At 44.4% G+C, this 20729-nt stretch overlaps 1 protein-coding gene across 1 annotated transcript in view; it reads left to right on the top strand.

The window, feature by feature from the left end:
- ABHD5 (abhydrolase domain containing 5, lysophosphatidic acid acyltransferase) overlaps positions 1–6379 on the top strand; it is a 28112-nt gene extending 21733 nt beyond the window's left edge. Inside the window, exons 4-7 of the mRNA XM_053410587.1 lie at positions 741–895; positions 1746–1857; positions 3074–3260; positions 5030–6379. Coding sequence (XP_053266562.1) covers positions 741–895; positions 1746–1857; positions 3074–3260; positions 5030–5119 — 544 coding nt within the window. The 3' untranslated portion in view covers positions 5120–6379. The remainder of the gene's footprint in view (positions 1–740; positions 896–1745; positions 1858–3073; positions 3261–5029) is intronic.
- Positions 6380–20729: the final 14350 nt, after the last annotated feature.

Genomic DNA, 20729 nt, shown 5'->3' with positions numbered 1-20729 from the left:
AAAAAAAACAGCTAGTTGGAGATGCACCCCTTTTCACTCTGAAGAAAAACTGAGCCTTGCTTGCTTCTTAGTGAATACACATATTAGTTCTTCATGCAGTTTATCACCTTAAGCCAATTCCAGATCATATATGGCTGGACAATTACAAATGTTATTCTAGAGTATGCAAGTGGTAAGAGAGTGCTTATATGGAGATCTGTTTAGTACTTAGCTGTATTGAGATCTTCAAATGACATATACCTAGCGATTGGCTAGTGTATCTCAAGAATATTCTGATGTGACATTTTAGTAGTTCAGCAAGGCTGCCATCTTACACACATGTACTTCCAAGAAAATCCCTTGCACGTATATGATTATGTGTCACATAGAATCACAGCTAGCTATCTCTGATCACAGGTTAAAGCACAGATTTGCACAGACTGTAGGAAATACTCTGGGTTGCATAATACTACCAGCGGCTGCGCAGTAAATGTCCTTTAAATTTTGACCGCCCATAATCTCCTCTTGTTTCTTGAAATTGTAGCATTTATTCTATAGGGAGAGTAATACTTAAAAGGAGTTGAGGCAGTAGCAGGTGGCAGAGCTTTGTTCTGTGTTAAGAGCAGGAGCAACCTAAAATCATTTCATTTGAAAGCTTAGGTGGGGTAGAAATACACTTGGTGATGCTGGCTCTGAAATACCACGTGTACTATAATATATGTGCTCCTATTGACAAAACGTCCTAACTTTTATACCTGCAGAGCAAAACATCTCATATTAGTGGAGCCGTGGGGTTTCCCAGAGAGGCCTTCCAGTGCCGAACATGAGAGGCCCATTCCAATCTGGATCAAAGCACTTGGAGCAGTTTTGAGCCCATTTAATCCACTGGCTGGTCTCAGAATAGCAGGACCCTTTGGTGAGTACTAGCTAATGGTTTGTGCTGGTGCCATTGCCTCCTTAACAAAGGGATTACCGTCTGCCATCAGTTCTGAAAATGTAATAGCTTAGACTTTAGGGCGGCTTTCAGTCCCCATCTGCCACACACCAGCAGTCTAGTGTGGTAGGCAGTGCAGTATTTTTAGGACACATGATCCCAATGGGCTCCCCCACTCACCATCCAAGCAGTCACATTCTGCACTAGCTGCAGCTTTTGGGCGGCCTCCAAGGGCAGCCCCACATAACAGTGCATTGCAGCAGTCCAGATGGCAGGTCAGAGAATGGACAGCCGAAGCCTGGCTGTCCCACTCCAAGAACAGCTGTAGCTGGTGCATCGGCCTAAGCTGAGCATAAGCACTCCTTCCCTAACTGCTTCTGCTTTGCAGATTCCTCATATGCTGTAATGATGTATTTGTTCCATTATATGAGGAGGAGACTGCCATCTGCAGTGATGCTCAGTGTGTGCAGATACTACCATTCTGCCTAATTGCTCTGGCCTGTGCCTCTCTCACTAGAGTAAAGCAGAGATGGGGATCAGAATCAGCCATGTTTAATTCTCCTTAAGATGACAAAACTGTTGCGAGCTGCATTCTCGTTGCTGTTGAAGGCTGCGGGTAATCGGGGACGGGGGCACATACTGGAGGCCGGCAGCCCACCATTTGTCTTCTAGCTGCTGGGGAGGGGGACAGATCACTCCGGATAGAGAGAGAGATGGAAATCTTCATTCTTGACGATCCACAGCTGCGAAGCACTGTTGCTGATCATTTTTAAAGCACCACCCTGCATCCACCTGCCAGGTTCTAATTCTTTTTCGCCTTGATTCACGACAGGATTGAGCCTTGTACAGCGCATTAGGCCCGACTTCAAGAGAAAGTACTCGTCCATGTTTGATGATGACACAGTCACTGAATATATCTACCACTGCAATGTGCAGTCACCAAGGTAAGCATAAGTTAGCCAGTCCTAGATGCTCACAGTGGTAGCAGCACATGGGGCGTAGCATAGGTTGCCAGCTAGGATAACCTTGACCGTGATATCCTTGCCCAGACAGGATACACGTGCAAAACTCTCTTGCCCTAGCAGGCAGGCAAAGTCTACTTCCTGGAAAGGTTAGAATTTCATGTTTAAAGATGGCAGGGAAAGTTAAGTGGGACTGAAGTACAACTTTTTCTTCTACATGGCTTAATATAATAAATGGGGAGTTCTACTGTGATTTTTAGTAAACTGTAGAATAAATTGCCTTTTCGCCATTAATTAATCCAGCTGATGGGCTACAAAATCCACTTTAATCATCTGGGGGCTGTGCAGCTCAGCAAACTTTTGGGATGAGAGGTCTTGAGGTTGCTTTGCCAGCCCTCTGGCGCCATTTTGATTGAACATTTGCCGTACACTTTCCATGGTTTTACGATTTTAGCACACCATCCCGAGGAAGCTGCTTCTTATCCATGGAAATAAAAAAATTCATTCCAGTAGCACCTTAGGGACCAACTAAATTTGTTATTGGCATGAGTTTTTGTGTGCATGCACACTTCTTCAGATACACATGTTTCGACTACGGCAGACCAACACGGCTACCTACCTGTAACTTATCCATGGAGAGAGAGAGAGAGAGAGTTGGTGGTACTACCACCTAAGCATCAATATGTCTTTCTTTTTGCTGTGCTATACTTGCAAGGCTCCTGCGTTATTGCTGTGCTTATTAAAGCATTAAAGAGCAGTAGTCTCGTAATCTGGTGAACCGGGTTCGCGTCTCAGCTACTCCACATGCAGCTGCTGGGTGACCTTGGGCCAGTCACACTTCTTTGAAGTCTCTCAGCCCCACTCACCTCACAGAGTGTTTGTTGTGGGGGAGGAAGGGAAAGGAGAATGATAGCCGCTTTGAGACTTCTTAGGGTAGTGATAAAGCGGGATGTCAAATCCAAACTCTTCTTCTTCTAACTTCCGGAAATGTGTTTTTGTATGGATGTTTGTGCTAATGGGAAGCTTCAAACCTTGATGTGTATTCTCACTTTAAATATACTTCACATATGACAAAACTCAGAGAAGGCTTTTTTTTAAAAAAAACCAAAAACTGTGGTGTTAGGGAGTAGCAGATTGATATAGGCCAGGTACTCTGTGCCCGAAAATTCAGCTTCGTTTTTCATTGATATCTTTTAAGTGGTGAAACGGCTTTCAAAAACATGACGGTTCCCTATGGATGGGCGAAAAGACCGATGCTGCAGCGGATTGCCCACATGCACCAAGACATTCCTATCACTGTGATTTATGGAGCACGATCGTGCATAGATGGCAATTCGGGGACCACCATCCAGTCTCTGCGACCAAATTCATATGTGAAAACGATAGTAAGTGGGACATTCTAGACGCCGTGTTTGTTATTAGGAATTCGCCTGCTCTTCTCGCCTTTCAGTGACAGCTTTAGGATTGTAAGATCGCAGCGTAAAATTAAAACCCAAAATGAAAAATGAAATTTCCCTTTACAACGCTTTGCCAGTACCACTGTAAGACTTCCCTACCTTTCATGCATAAATGCAAAATGTAATATGTATCCGCGTAGATTGCTTCAGAACTTCGTTTGCCGTGCTGCAGAGAATCTGTGGTTACAGTAATGCTGGCTAAATTCCCCTTGCTGAACAGATAAGGGTGAAGAGGATTTCTGCCCTTGACCTGTTCCCTTTAACACTTGCAAATTTTTCGGGTTTGGGAAGAGCCATTTCCGCAAGTTAGGCTGCTACACTTACATAGATGCACCTTGCCACGGCCAGTGGCAAACATAAAAAATGTGAATTTCAGCAAAGTGCTGCTTCAAGAATTTTATTCTTTCCAGCTTCAGCATGATTGCCATAGGAAAAAACCCAATAAATCTAAAACTAATTTCTCCTCTCCCCCCCCATCTATTTTTTGCATAGTATGTGTAAGAAACACCCCTGAAGCGTAAGACAACTTTTGCATTTCCTTTTTTAAAGTGATTTTTGCCTTCGTCAAATTACTCTTACAGCTTCAGTTGCTGTTTGGGGCAAACTAGTTTAAGCACTCGTGATTGTGGGGGGTGGGGGCAGGGAGATGATAAACAAGAATACCATCATCTTGTTTCTAAAATTTATTTAAATGAAGTTTGTTTATTTAAAAGTGTCTCCTATGTACTGAGTTTTACACATAAATAGAGAGAACAGAGCCTTTGCCTGCAGCACCACAATCTAAAGAAAAAGGCGAGTCAGAGAGAAAAGAGAAAATCTGGGTGGAAGGAAGGAATTAAGCATTTTGCGTTTTAGTATTCCTGTCACAATTTCTTCCTACATCCTGTTTGGTTTTGTCGACTTTATCAGCTAGAGACAGAACTCAAGTTGAAATTAAAATTATGTGTGTGCGCAGTGACTTGGTTCCTTATCATTACACTGGTGCAAAATTTCAGCAATGTGCTGGTATCCCAAACTGGAAAAGGGGGGTGATAGTGGCTTGCTTACCTCGGAACCTAAAACAGTTATGGCTCTACAGAGCCACCTGTGTCAAAGCGAGCGTGAACTGGATAATAGTTGGATGTTTTACAGTGGAGCTGCAAGTAAAGCCAGCAACCCTTGACCTGAGTTTTTGCCCATGCTGTTGTAAAAGTGTGGATTTTGGGAGAGGATATATTTTCGTACGCCAACGAAGCCGTTTTAAGACTAAAGTCATTGATAGACCTAAGTAGCTTAAATCAATTTACTTCAGTGGGTCTGTTCTGAGTACAGTCGTACCTCGGAAGTTGAACAGAATCCGTTCCGGAAGTCCATTTGACTTCCAAAACGTTCTGATTGGCTGCAGGAAGTTCCAAAATGTTTGGAAACCAAAGTGCAGCTTCTGATTGGCTGCAGGAAGTTCCTGCAGCCAATTGGAAGCTGCGGAAGTCCCCTTGGATGTTTGGGTTCCAAAGAAGTTCACAAATCGGAACACTCACTTCCAGGTTTGTGGCATTTGGGAGCCAAAACGTCTGAGTTCCGCGGTGTTCGGAATCCAAGGTACGACTGTATGACTTAGTTGACATCACCTAAAATTTAATCACTTCATTGGCTATGAAAAGCTCTTTTTCTTGCAAGTACCTTAAATTGATTCCCCCTCCCCTTCTCCTCTTCCATAGGCTATCCTTGGTGCTGGTCATTATGTGTATGCTGATCAACCTGAAGACTTCAACCAGAAAATAAAAGAGATCTGCAATTCTGTGGACTGACGGCGTTCTCTTCTTCGCAAAAGCCAGACACAATTGCAATTAAAAGCAATACTTTGCAGTATATTATAAAAGATAAGGAATACAGAGGTTTAGCAAGCAAACACAGATTTTGCTTGCACCACACCTTTCAAAACGTTTGCACAATTTAAACCATGCAGTGCCTTTTGCTGGGATGGGGAGAGGAAACTTTGTACATTTTAGTTGGATGCTGTTCTTTATATATTTAGATAAGGTGTTTGTCTCTCTATATACATATGTTAAACACATTTTAAAACTGGATTTTAATTTTTTTTTTTTTTGAAGAATGTAGAGCTTTTAAAATGGTGTTCTACACATACAGCGAGCGTTTCAACATTCTTAATAATAATATACATAGCAAAATTGCAGTTTGGCTACTTCAGCATTCAGAACCCATACGTTGTAGCTTCTCAGTTTTTCATTGTGATAGGAAGGATTTGCGTAGGATATCTTCACATTTTATTGTACCTTATGAAGTGGACTTTGCCAAAATAATTAACAACGATGAACACCCAGGAAAAGAACCAACGTAGGAAAAGTTAGGGAAAGACTCAAGTAGTTATATTGGAACCTTTGTTCGCTGCAGTAACTGTTGTTCTTGGGTCTTTGTTTTCCTAGGGGAGCTGCATTTTGTGGGATGCTAATATTGCTAATGCTTATGCTTTTAAAGAGACAATGTAGAATCCAGTGGATCTGAAGACTAATTGCCTTCATACAACCTGTTCATTTGGTGATAAGATTATTGGAAGATCTACTTCGGAACTGATTCTCATGTTTGTACAAGTTGGGATAGAATTCCATGTTTAATTAGTCCTTGGATAAAGTGGTCTCAATTGTGAATATGCTTTTTCTTATAAACTATTGGAATTTTGAGCCAGTCTGACTGGAAAATGCCTAACAGTCAAAAACCCAGGTATCCTGTAAGAAGAAGGCATTTTAGATTAAATAAGACAGATGAATCAAGAAACCTAATCTTACCTCAAAATGTTTTTATTAAAATACTTGATTTTATGCAGTGTTTTTAATAAGAGCTTATTTAGGCTCTGGTTCTTTACAGAACAGTATGTTTTTAGGTACTTGGTTAATAATAAGATAAGCTGGGGGTTTTTGGTCAACTTTACAGCAATGGAATGCTTGTAAACCAAACTGTCTGCACAATAACTTATTGGTTAGCTTGTGAATGTTGGAATAACTACTGAATCTTCAATCTTTCTTACATAAAGTTTTTGAACCAGTCTGAAATGATGCTTGAAAATCAGTTATTTTGCTATCCCTTAAAGATATAACCTTGGGTTGTATTAGAGTAATGGACCGTGTTCCCTGGCCAAGAGATAACATAACCGTATTTTTCGGTCTATAAGACACACTTTTTCCCTCCTAAAAAGTAAGGGGAAATGTGTGTGCGTCTTATGGAGCGAATGCAGGCTGCGCAGCTATCCCAGAAGCCAAAACAGCAAGAGGGATTGCTGCTTTCACTGCACAGCGGATCCCTCTTGCTGTTCTGGCTTCTGGGATTCAGAATAATTTTTTTCTTGTTTTCCTCCCCCCCAAATTAGGTGCGTCTTATGGTCTGATATTACGGGACTTCCCTTTTGCTATGATAAACTCAGTCACCACAACTCCTTGATCGCAGTGTGAAATTGATGCTGAGTATTGTCATCATTGAACAGTCCAGTTTACTTAAATCAGTAATGCAGAACCTTGCTTTTATTTTAAGTGCATTTCTCAAGTTAAGGAGTTGCATAGTTAACGGAGAACTCTGATGACTCTGTGGCAATCAGCAGCTGTACATTTACAGCTGCTTCCCTAAATGCTGGCTAACCCAAAAATAGGCAGCGTGTTTTTGAACAAATATCATTATGTTAGACAGGCACAATGTTTGACACTCCACATGGCAAGTTATACAGTGGTACCTCTGGTTAAGAACTTGAATTTGTTCCAGAGGTCCGTTCTTTACCTGAAACTGTTCTTAACCTGAGGTACCACTTTAGCTAATGAGGCCTCCTGCTGCCACTGTGCTGCTGGAGCACGATTTCTGTTCTCATCCTAAAGCAAAGTTCTTAACCCAAGATACTATTTCTGGGTTAGTGGAGTCTGTAACCTGAAGTGTATGTAACCTGAAGCGTCTGTAACCTGAGGTACCACTATATCTAGTTGTGTTTCTCCACTGATGGAACGCTCTTTGATTCAGCAGAGACTTCCTTGTTTGGATAGGAGGAAGAGGTTTGTTGGGTCCGTCCCCCCAAATTACCCTTCTCTTGCAAAAACAACAACAACATGCACTCTGGACACCTCTGTCCCCTTTAGCAATAGCTAAACAGCAGGTACAATATCCTAGCGCTGTAGTAGAAGCCATTGTGTCCATGGGAATTACTGTTTTAAACAAGGCAGATTGTCTGTCCTTTGTGGGACTGGGATCGAGGGAACCAGTGTTCAAATTATTCTTTTGCATACCATCCTCCATCCGTAGAGCTCAGGGCAGTTCACAACATAAAATGGCAATATAAAACCCACAGTATAAATAATAAAATCAAGAACAGCAACAAACTGTTGCCCCCCAGCAACACATTTAAAAGGGCATCAGATGTCAAATCAGCCCAAGGCCTGGTTGAAGAGGAACGTTTTTGCCTGGCGCCTAAAAATGTATAATGGTGGCACCAGCCGAACCTCCCCGGGGAGAGCATTCCACCGACGGAGAGCCGCTACAGAGAATCCCAGCACTTGGCTGTTAGGTGAGACTGACTGGCCCATGTCACAATGAGGTTGTGAGGATAACAGAACAGTGATACCTCAGGTTCAGTACTTAATTCGTTCCGGAGGTCCATACTTAACCTGAAACTGTTCTTAACCTGAAGCACCCCTTTAGCTAATGGGGCCCCCTGCTGCCGCTGCGCAGCTGGAGCACGATTTCTGTTCTCATCCTGAAGCAAAGTTCTTAACCTGAAGCACTATTTTTGGGTTAGCAGAGTCTGTAACCTGAAGCATATGTAACCTGAAGCGTATGTAACCTGAAGCGTATGTAACCTGAGGTACCACTGTAAAGAAGAGGAGAGCCAGTGCTATTTTTTTTCTAGAATAAGAGGTTCCAGAACTCACCATGTTCTCTTATAACAGCAATGGTGCCCACCTGAGAGGTGCTGGAACTGAATTCCAGTGAGATCTGGCTGAAGAATCCCTGAGGAAAATCCATGTACGTCACCTTGAGTTCTGTGGAGGAAAGGTGGGATAGAAATGCTGTAAGCAAACAAAATTAGGATTGCTATCTGCTTATGGGCTGCATTTTATAGTCGTCATGACAACCGGCAGTGAATTCCACACCCACCGTCTGTAGTAGCCTCTTTCAGCAGGGTAGCTGGAGTCATGCTTAGCCCTTTCCTTGGAAACTGATTCTCAGGTGCTGGTGTGGTTGCTCAAGAGCAAACAGGCAAGACTCCGACCTGTCTTTTCCAGGCTTTATTATTAGTGCAAAGTATTTACAGGGATGCGGGTGGTGCTGTGGTCTAAACCACTGAGCCTTGGGCTTGCTGATCAGAAGGTCGGCGGTTCGAATCCCCGTGACGGGGTGAGCTCCTGTTGCTCGGTCCCTGCTTCTGCCCACCTAGCATTTTGAAAGCACAAAGTGCAAGTAGATAAATAGGTACCGCTCCGGCGGGAAGGTAAACAGCATTTCCGTGTGCTGCTCTGGTTCGCCAGAAGCAGCTTAGTCCTGCTGGCCACATGACCCAGAAGCTGTACGCCGGCTCCCTCGGCCAGTAAAGCGAGATGAGCACCGCAACCCCAGAGTCGGTCATGACTGGACCTAATGGTCAGGGGTCCCTTTACCTTTATTTACAGTGAAGAGCGTCACAAGTTCATGTCTGGCTCACTCGCTAGTAGAATCTGGGAGTGGGCAGTCCTTATACCTCCCCCAGCATAACAGCTGTGTGACCCCCAACCTTCTCCTCCCTTCCCTGCGCCTAAACCTACTGCGCAGAATGGGTGCTGGTAAAGGGGTACTGTATTTTTCGCTCTATAAGATGCACCAGACCACAAGACGCACCTAGTTTTTGGAGGAGGAAAACAAGAAAAAAAAAACATTCTGAATCTCAGAAGCCAGAACAGCAAAAGGGATCACTGCGCAGTGAAAGCAGCAAACCCTCTTGCTGTTCTGGCTTCTGGGATAGCTGCGCAGCCTGCATTCGCTCCATAAGACGCACACACATTTCCCCTTACTTTTTAGGAGGGAAAAAGTGAGTCTTATAGAGCAAAAAATACGGTACTTCCCTCCCCTCCGGTTTGCTCAGGCTCAATGTTGAGGCTCTCCCTAGCATCCCCTGCTCCCACCACTTCCTCTCCACTGGAGTGGGGCTTCCCTCCTCGCCAGAGAAGGAACTGCTTCGCAAGATTTTCGGAGGTTCCCTATAACACAACTGCCCTTCCACCTCTCGCCTCTGAGCTGATGGCCGTTCCCTGACACTGATCCTCCACTTCTGTTCCTCTCCCAAGGCCATTTTGACCTAGCCAAACTTATTTTTTGTATCTGGAGAAAATGGGTGGAAAGGAAGAATTGCTTATAGGCTATATTGGCGTTATGAGGCAAACAAAGCTTTGCAGTCCCATGTCGGCCTCCTTACAGGTCACTGTGCCAAAACAGGCCCTTTACACAATAGTTGCTATGTTACAGCATTGGGTCCCAAATGTTAACATCAAACCTGCACTTCCCAGAAGCAAGTGGAGATAATTACTGTTCCGCCAGGCTTTCCCAGCTGGATGAATGCACCTTTGCCACGAGTATGTTCTGTTTTAAATGTAACTGCTGGGTTTTTGTATGTGTTAACTCTTTATTATAGGAGGAGATTAAATAAATATATGAACAACAACAAAATAAATAGGAATTTCCCCCCCAAAAAATGAGCAACAGAAGGAATGAATTGATGAGAAAAGAGAGGAATATATACATATATATTTGTTGTTGTTGTTGTTTAGTCGTTTAGTCATGTCCGACTCTTCGTGACCCCATGGACCAGAGCACGCCAGGCACTCCTGTCTTCCACTGCCTCCCACAGTTTGGTCAAACTCATGCTAGTAGCTTCGAGAACAGTATCCAACCATCTCGTCCTCTGTGGTCCCCTTCTCCTTCTGCCCTCCATCTTTCCCAACATCAGGGTCTTTTCCAGGGAGTCTTCTCTTCTCGTGAGGTGGCCAAAGTATTGGAGTCTCAGCTTCAGGATCTGTCCTTCCAGTGAGCACTCAGGGCTGATTTCCTTCCTTAAGAATGGATAGGTTTGATCTTCTTGCAGTTCATGGGACTCTCAAGAGTCTCCTCCAGCACCATAATTCAAAAGCATCAATTCTTCGGCGATCAGCCTTCTTTATGGTCCAGCTCTCACTTCTCACTTCCACTCACTTCCATACATCACTAATATCTATCTATCTATCTGAATGAGAGAGGTTTTATTTCCACAGATTTATAGGTTTAGCTGGATGTTGCAAGCCAGCTGTGCCATGCTGTGTGTGCATCAGATTAAAAAGCTATGGCCTGACACAGGAAAGACTCCCCCTGCTGCTGCCACCAGCAACGTTCAGTGTAAACCAGCTTCCTTCCTCTAAAGTCACAGGAGACTCACCATGTTTCAAAGAGATGTGTGAACACTAATCTCCTCTTTCCCCTCCTCAGAGCATCTCTCCTCTCTACTTTTTCCGGCTAAAGCTGTGAACAAGAAATGACAGGGAAAGTTAATGTTTTTTTCCGCCACTTGTGGGTGAATCTGAGAAACCTACATGTCTTGCCAGAGTAGTTACCGCTGAAGAAAAAAGGAAGGCATGGAGATCATTACTTCAGGGATGGTTTGGGGTTTTGTTCTTAAGAGGCAAAACACACACAAATGTTTTGCATTCTGCAGTTCTGCTTGCAGATTCCAGCTGCATTTCGAATACTTTTCAAAACAAAATGCCATAGGAATGTTTGGCATTAATAAATGGAACTGAATGTATTGTTGATGTTGATTTATTAATTTCCTTCAAAATGTATTAGCTGTCCTCTGATGAGTGTTTCACTGCTAATTCTGTGTGCTGCAGAGTACAGTATGCGCACTGAGTGAACAACTCTCCCCACTCCAAAAATAAATAAATGAATTTTTACTTTTTCTAACTTTATGGATTACTTGCCAAACAGTATTGGGTATGGTTTCAATGATCTTGATGAGGGGGCAGGGGGCTGTCAGTTCCAAAACCGGAGCTACTTCCTCTCCCCTATTTGCATGAATTGGCAATAATAATAATAATAATAATAATAATAATAATAATATCCTTATGACCTCACCAGCATTCTAGTGTGCATTTCTAATGTACATTGGTATGTGCAGTTTTGCCTGATCTCCATATTTTTGCAAGCACTTTTTCTGAATGTAAGGAATTTCAATGTTATTTTCTATAATATAGGCAGTTATGCAGGTTTCCCCTGTTATATGTTTTGTGCACCTTGTTTTTGTTGGAGAACTGCATCGCAACATTTGGAGAAGAGCAGATTTCAAAATGTATCTGTGATTTTGGGTTTGCAAATTGTTTTGGGAACCACAGATTAGGAAGACTCAAACTGAACTGATACTTGAGATCCAAAAAAAAGGGTGGTGGTGGTTTGAATCTCTATTGTACGACTCAATTTCCTAGTACAGTGGTACCTCAGGTTAAGTACTTAATTCGTTCCAGAGGTCCATTCTTAACCTGAAACTGTTCTTAACCAGAAGCGCCACTTTAGCTAATGGGGCTTCTTGCTGCTGCCAGGCCGCCGGAGCATGATTTCTGTTCTCATCCTGAAGCAAAGTTCTTAACCTGAGGTACTATTTCTGGGTTAGCAGAGTCTGTAACCTGAAGCGTATGTAACCCGAGGTACCACTGTACTCAGTTAAATAAGTAAATTGGTTGCTACTTGTCCATTTTCCACATGAATATTCGGAGATATTATTATTATTTATTAAATTTTTATACCGCCCCTCATCTGTAGATCTCAGGGTGGTTCAAACATAAAATTACACACACACACACACACACACAAATTACACACACACAAACACTGTGTGTGTAATTTTATATGTTTATATGTAAATTGTGTGTGTGTGTGTGTGTGTGTAATTATATATACACACACAAAATAAGAATAAAAACAAACCAGTATAGTCAAGCATTCATTTGGACACTCCTAATGGGGGACCATCTCTGGCCAAATTCATCTCAAAAGTGACTCAAAGGGAATGTGCATTTATTTCATTCTTTTACACTTAACCATTGCACTTGGAACGGATTCATAAATTACAATCTCATGCTAATTTGTCAGCCACATCAGTTGTGTCAAGCCCAGCACAGAGTAGAGATTTTGAAGCACTTCGCAAATCCAAAGTATCAAACAGTTCTGCTTATAAATGATTAGCATATAGGGAGCTGGCTCAGTCAGTGCAGCATATCACTCTTAATCTCAAGGGTCGTGGGTTCTAGCCCCATGTTGGGCAAAAATATTCCTGCATTGCGGGGGGCGGGGGGTGGACCAGATCACGCTTGGGGTCCCTTCCAGTTCTATGAATCTATTATTGCTTTCAGTGAAACTGTCATATCCCTGTTTGGTTTGAGGAAGATTCCAAGAGTTTTTTTCTGCAGTCGCTGCTTCCTGTGTTCTAAATGCAAATCTCAGAGGTGAGATAAGTATCCATACTATGTGCCAAACTTTATCTCAGTATTGAGATTATATATATATATATATATATATATATATATATTCTCTGCTTTTTAAATATCCTGCTGAGACCAGCCATGATTGCATCTGTGCTGAGGATGCAGCTGCCAATCAACACAGTTCCCCCCTTCTTTTTTTGTAAAGAAAGCGACCGACAAGGAGTACTATTCTTAGATGCCAAGCACTCTCTGCAACAGAACCGGTGCCAATGAAAGAAGGCACTGCTGTACAGAAACATGCGTTTATAGATTATGCGTTGCCACCAGAGACTTTCCGTGCCTCTAACACAGAGCTGTGAGCCAAGAAACCCCTTTCAGTCCTGACCTCAGCCGTAACTCACTGGTGAGTGATATAAATAATAATAATAATAATAATAATAATAATAATAATAATAATAATTTATACCCTACTCATCTGGCTGGGTTTCCCCAGCCACTCTGGGCAGCTTCCAACAGAACCCTAAAATACAATAACCTAGTAAACATTAAAAGAGGGCTGCCTTCAGATGTCTTCTAAGAGTCTGGTAGTTGTTTTTCTCTTTGACATCTGGTGGGAGGGCGTTCCACAGGGCGGGTGCCACTACCAAGAAGGCCCTCTGCCTGGTTCCCTGTAACTTGGCTTCTCTAATGTTGTCTATTTCAGAGACTTGTTACAAGGATTGCCGAGTTCGCCTGCACCAAGTGCTTAGAGCACTTATGGATGGTGTTGTGCAAAACTCCTTCTAAGATGGGATGTGGCCACATGGATGCTGTTGGACTCCAGTTCCCATCATCCCTGTTCACTGGCTAAGCTGGCTGGGGCTGATAGGACTTGGAGTCCACCAGTTTCTGGAAAAGCGCACGTTCTCGAACCCCATCGAGCTTCTGCAACTTCTTCCCTTCTTCCAAAAGGCATGCAGGACCCCCAGTGCTATTGGCGAGATCTATAGAAGTATAGAACCATGGTGGGGACATTAAAGACCACCAGCCCTTTTGTCAGTGCAGGAAGTGCCCTTAAAAGTGGTCCTTGCACCTCTGTTTTAAAAGCCTCTATGCTAACCGAGTGTCCCATGCAGTTGGGGAGGGTTATAGCCAGGAGAAAAGGCAACATTTTAGTTTCCACTCAACACAAGTGCACTTATTCAGCCAGCTTCTAAAATCTGTCCCACTGCATCGCTTGTATAGCTGGAGACCCAACATCTGACGGACCTTAGTACAGCATCTTTTCATAGAATCATAGAACTGTAGAGTTGGAAGGGAGCCCAAGCGTCATCTAGCCTCCTACAACGCAGGAATCTTTTGCCCAACGTGGGACTTGAACCCACAACCTAGGAGACCATAGTGCTCAGAGAAAAAGAACCAGGGGAGGGGACGCCCCTCTCTTGCAAGACCGCTTTTTGTCACTTTTTGTAGAGCTCTTCAGGTTTATGAATGACCTAGAATTCATCACTCATTAGCTTTTTCACTTGTATAATCTGGGAGCTTAGAACCATAATTGTGGAGGGAGGGGTATAATAATAACTATTATCAGTGCTTTTTTCTGGGGGGACGCAGAGGTGCACATGCCCCTAAACATTTTGTGAATCTTTGTACTTTTGTCTATTTACCATATTTATTTTCCCCAATTTGAACTATAAAATGGTGATTTTCTTGAGTCAAAATGAGAGTACCCCTAAACATTTTTTTAGAACAAAAAACCCACTATTGCTATTATTATTATTATTAATTATTATTATTATTGACATCCCTATTTTCATCAGAGAAATGTTGAAGGGTATGCATCCCTGCTATTTTGCTCAGTCATTTGCCTTCCTCTATTACCTCCACCCATGCCCCAAATCCTCATTGTCCTCTTCTCAAGCCCCTCACTCATATTGTCAGACAACATTCGTAGACTGGAACTAGGAAACCAGTTTATGGTAACCTGGAAAAGAATGTGACTATCTGGCTGGAACCCTGAACAGGAGCACTCCTGTGACAGATGGGCAACCATTTTGTTGCAGGCCTCGCTCCTGTGTTGATAAAGGACAACTTTTTCCATACTAATGATTCCTTATAGATTGCTGAATATCAGTATGCTACATACATGGAGGTACTTAGATTTTCATTTGGATAGACATGAAACTGTGCACATGCCACACACTTAAAGCACCTTGCTTCCTTCAAAGTTTCCTGGGAACTGTAGTTCATTATGGGTGCTGGGAACTGCAGCTCTGTGAAGGGGTAAACTACAGTTCCCAGGATTCTTGAGGGGGGTGCAGTATAAATGTATGGTGTTTATGTAGCCTGATTCTCATTCACCTTGTACATGCAAAAGACCTGTGATGTAGAAGCATTCTAGCAAAATCACTTACAGTTATTGCAGTATTAATATTATTTCTCTAATGAACACATGGAAAGATCTGTGAAAGGAACCTATAGATGAAATTACAGGCGATTTTGTTTCTTCTAATACCCTTTTTTTAAGGGGAAAAAACCCCTTTCTTTTAACATTCTAATTGTGTGCCACATTGAGAGAGTCAAGAGAATATACAGAAGCTATTTTAAATCAGGAACGTTTCATTTCCTGCTCACTTCCAGCCCGTCTTAACAAAGATTTCAAATGCACTTGTGGAGTAGATGGGAATGTTAAGAGACGCTTGGAGGCTGACAGGAATATATATGAGGCAAACAGCGGAACTTAAGACAAGTTAGTGCAAATAGGTGGCAAACTAATGCAGTGCTTCAGAATTGGTGCTCATTTTCCAGACAGGATCCTGCAATAATTTATTGCCTACATCCAGTAATCCAGATTTCCACCTTCATTTATATCACTTTTTAGCAACTGTCAAAAAACCACAGCTTCAGGCAAGATCAGTTCAAGGCTGCCATGATGATGTTATCCTCCAAAGTTTGCCACTTTGAAGGAGAATGAGTCAGACCAGACGCCGTCCGTAAAAAAAAGCAGAACATTACCTATGAACTCTAGATGGCTTTTGGCTTGTTTTCAGTAGCTATCTATTGTCTGAACATCAAAAAGAAAGTGCAAGAATTAATCTCCGCTATCGTAACCCACAAAAAGAGGCATTATTATAGCAGCTCAAAGCCGCATTCCGGCCATTCAGGGAGAGTGTGAAGCAAAGGCCAGTCAGGAACTTGCTGCCCTCCAAGATGTTGTTGAAGTCCTCCTCCCCTCACCTCAGAGCAACAACACCTGAAGGGCCATATCTATGCTCTAAAGATGTGCCGGGACAAGGGTGCAGCTGGTTTTTAATCTAGACCTGTGTCACAGGGTCCATAGTTTTCACCATGGGCTGATCTGGATTTTACAACAGATGGGCCTTCAGGGCTGCTGGAAAGGGCTGTGGTTCTTCTAAAAGGCAATTTATGTATGCCACTACTGCAGCCCATGTTTCGTTAGCCCAAAAATGGGAAACGAGCGAGGTCCCAATCAGGGCTGTCTTAAGCATATGTGGCACCAGGGTGCAAAGATCTGCCTAGCGCCCCCCCCCCTCAGGTTGCCCAGTCCCAGGCGCACAGGAGGGCAGAGTCGGACCACCGCCTCAGCGTCTCACTGGCTCGATCGCCCCCGAACTCGCGGCACAGAGCCGCCCGCAGCAGAAGAGCCCGCCACGGCACTCCAACCGACAGGCGGGCTCTTCCCCTGACTCAACTCTCGGGCCCTGGACTCTTGGCCTGGTGCCCCTGAGAGCCTGGCATCCAGGTGCCCCGCACCCCTAGCGCCTATGGGTAAGACGGCTCTGGTCCCAACCAAAGAAGAGTGGCAACTTAAGTTGACAGAATAGGCACAACTTGCAGACTTAACATATAGAATAAGAGAACAAGAAGAACATACATTTAAAGAAGATTGGAAAACGTTTATTGAATATATGGGAAATAACTGTGTACAGCTGAAAACGCTGGCATCATTAAGCTAAATTCAACAGTGTAAACAAGTTTTGATGGATGCAATAAGGGAATTCTGAATGGTATGGTTTTTTGTAAAATATGCAGGGGTTTAAGATATGTAAAATGAACCATGGAAAGAAGAAGCCACTGCCACACACACCCAGTGGTGGCTGAGGTGGCAGGTGGAGCACCAACGGGGCATCGCCTCGCAGGATTCTGCCACCTGAGGCAGCTTCTTCAGCCCGCTTCACTGGTGGGCCGGCCTTGCCTAGCAGGCTTTGGAGAGCCTTCGAGCAAGACACCTTTCGAGGACTCTCTCTCCCTGAGCAGGTCTGCCCCCTTGCGGCCTTTAGCATCTCCTCCTTGCTACTGCCTCCTTCTTGCCAGGCCGAGCGCTGCTTTTCCTCACCACCAACACTGACTAGGCCTATGCCAGGCCTGAACAAGCAAGCAGGTTGCCATGGTGAAGAAGAGGAGATGGTCCAAACGGCTATTGTCGGGGGGGGGGCTATCTGTTGGCTTGCAGGCAGATGCCCAGCCATGCTGATCCCCGGTGCCAGCCCTGCCCTATAGTAGCATTAAAAACAAAAAACCTTTGACAGGCAGCATACAAAGCCAATTGCTTTTCTGTTTGTTCCTCAGCCCAGGGCTTAAAGCGTACTCTGCACTCCACAATAACTCTGAAGCCCAAGCGTAAACAGGAGCCTTAGCCATGTTGGCACCTGCAACATTGCGGCCTTTCAGTTCTGAATCTGTCCCACGACTTTTAAAAACGCACACTTTCTCTGCACAAACAAAAGGCTAGGCAACTCAGTAGGTCCCTTTATAGCCCCTGCTACTTCAGCTTGTTAGACTTTTATTTCCCTCACCCCCATAAATATTTATATTGCCGTTGGGGTTGGGTGAATAAAAATGTTGACTCACAGAGGTGGCTGCATATCCCATATATATATAGAGAGAGAGAGATTTTTCCAGTAATTTATTGTCTTTTAAACATGAAAGTTATTTTTAAAGACCTTTTAGAATCTAATAAGTGCTGCTTATTGATCTGGAGCCACAACACGCATGCACGCCGGCCATACTCATTTCAGGATCACATTACTGCAATTTCGCCTAGCGCTCGATTCATTCTAAAACAATGCATTATGTGGCTTTGTTCGGTCAAGGCTGCCATTCCCAGGCAGAGCCAGCAGGTGGGGGGACCATCTCTCACTAAGCCTCCCCAGCCTGTCATAATTCTACTTGCTTTCTTTCTCTTTTCTACCAGAGCCAAGGAGGAGGAAGTGATCCCTTTGTTTGCAGACAGCCTTATTGAAAAGCAACAACAACAACAAAAACCACTACCCATATTTGCTATTATCGCAAATAATCACCATCCGATGACTCCATGAGAAGGACACTTGATAAAAAGGCTGCCATTATTGCTGTCGAGTTTGCCTTGGGCTTTGTGAAAAGATCAAGCCACGTCAGCAGTCTTTGCTTAGCGCAAGATGCCATTTATTTATTCTTGCTGGCATCGCTCAGTAGTCTCGGCCCCCACTGCTTGCCGACTCCTTGCATTCAATCCGGGTTCCTACCATTTATTTATTTCTGTTTTTGCACTGAAAGCGAAATCTTAACAGGCAGCTGATGATAATCTCCAGGAGAAAGAGGCTATTTCAGCCATGTTCCCTGCAACTGCAAAGCAAATGTAGCTGGAGACCCTCCAGGTGTCCCTATTTTCCAGGGACAGCCCCAGATTTACATTTGATGCTTAAAGGTAAAGGGACCCCTGACCATTAGGTCCAGTCGCGACCGACTCTGGGGTTGCGGTGCTCATCTCGCTTTACTGGCTGAGGGAGCCGGCGTACAGCTTCCAGGTCATGTGGCCAGCATGACTAAGCCGCTTCTGGTGAACCAGAGCAGCGCACGAAAACACCGTTTACCTTCCTGCCGGAGTGGTACCTATTTATCTACTTGCACTTTGACGTGCTTTCGAACTGCTAGGTTGGCAGGAGCAGGGACTGAGCAACGGGAGCTCACCCCGTTGCGGGGATTTGAACCACCGATCTTCTGATTGGCAAGTCCTAGGCTCTGTGGTTTAACTTACAGCACCACCCGCATCCTTATTTGTTGCTTAGGATGTCCCTATTTTCATCAGAGCAATCTTGGAGGGTATGGAGTTATGTAACCCTCGAGCCAAGGAGATAAGTAACTATACAACTGAAGGACATCTGAAGGAAAGTTTTTAATGTTTTGTTATGTTTTTATATATGTTGGAAGCCGCCTAGAGTGGCTGGGGCAACCCAGTCAGATGGTAGGGTATAAATAATATTACTATTATTATGGAATGGGACGTCCTTATTGTCATCGGAAAAAGGTTGGAGGGTATGCAGATGCAGATGAACCAAAGGATCTGGTGGCAGAGCCATGAATGGAGGAGGTCTTGTATTGCAAATTTAGTAGATGTATGTGCTACGGTTTGGAGACAGTATGCTTCTGAAAACCAGCTGCTGGAAACTGCAGGAAAGGCTTCCTGCTTGGCGACCGTGAGGCCGGCAATCTGGGCTACATGGGCCACTGGTTTGATCCAGCAGGCTGTTTGAATCAGATAAGGCAGAGACAACGATGCACCTCAGACCCAGGGCCAAATGTGGCCATCCAAGCCTTTCTGTGTGGCCCTCAAGACTCTCCCAAGTCACATTCCATCTCCCCAGATCATCATGCACCTCATGGGATCTGCAACTAAATAAGTCCTGTGGGCGTGAATCATAGGCGCCGACTCCATGGGGCTTGAGGGGGCCCGAGCCCCCTCAAAAATTCGTTTGGGGGGGCTCCGCCCCCCCAATAATCTCCGGCGCCCCTCCAGCAGAGCGCCATCGCCGCCCCTCCCCCAGCCCAAAATGCACAGGGGGGGCGGGCTGCATGCCTCCTGCCCTCCCTCCCGAGCAAAAGCTCCACCCAATTTCCTTTGGAGCTGATTAATAGGCGCAGCACGCTCTCCCCTATTCGCTCACGAGGAGGCGGCGCCACTTTATTTGCATATTCATGAGCTTATTTATTATTCATGAGCTTTCCCGGGCCCCCCCAATATTTTTTATAAGTCCGCGTCGCTGGCGTGAATAGTCTCTGCAGAATGAGGACCGGAGTTGTAAGTCTTGGTAGGATCAAGGGGAGGCGTGACAGCAGGGCTATCAAAAAGGCAAGTTAGATCAGGTCGAAGACAAGGAATGAGATCGGGAAAGACAAGGAATGAATTCGGGGCAGGCTGCAAGCCCGGAAGGAAGACCCAAAGCATGCTAGGGGCACAGAATAGACTGCAAAAACTCCAACATTCCTCAAATGAAAATAGGGACATTTCTCACTCGCCTGCCCCCCAACTGACCCTCCTCAACCCCCCCATTTTTTGTCCCCCACCCACCCCACAACACTCTACCACTATACCAGTGGTCAGCAAACATTTTCAGCAGGGGGCTGGTCCACTGTCCCTCAGACCTTGTGGGGAGCCGGACTATATTTTGGAGGGGAAAATGAACAAATTCCTATGCCCCACAAATAACCCAGAGATGCATTTTAAATAAAAGGACACATTCTATTCATGTAAAAACACGCTGATTCCCGGACAATCCGTGGGCCAGATTGAGAAGGCGATTGGGCCGGATCCGGCCCCTGGGCCAATGCACCATACCAATGCACCATACCAATGGGACAGTGCACCAACCCTCCACTATCCTGAGACAACCCCTCAATCTTGATTTAATTCTATTTACTGGTAAATAACTGATAAATAAATTTTAGAAAGGGGGGAAATTAGTTGCGGATGCACAAAACATTACAATAAAAAATAAAAACCAATACTCATTGCGCTCCGCTCTGCTCCCCCTTTCTTCCTGCCAAGGGCGGCCCTGCCCTCTGCCTGTCCCTCAGAGCTGCACCTCACCTGTTCTCCAGTTGCCACTATAAGCTACCCAGGGGAGGAAGCCAGCAGCAGCAGCAGCCACAGGGAGGCCACAGAGAGGCAATAGGATGCTCCCTCACAGCT

Source organism: Podarcis raffonei, chromosome 12 (assembly GCF_027172205.1).
Source record: "Podarcis raffonei isolate rPodRaf1 chromosome 12, rPodRaf1.pri, whole genome shotgun sequence".
Taxonomy (NCBI): Eukaryota; Metazoa; Chordata; class Lepidosauria; order Squamata; family Lacertidae; genus Podarcis; species Podarcis raffonei.
Note: the sequence above shows the minus strand (reverse complement) of the source record. Positions and strands in the feature narration are given on the sequence as shown.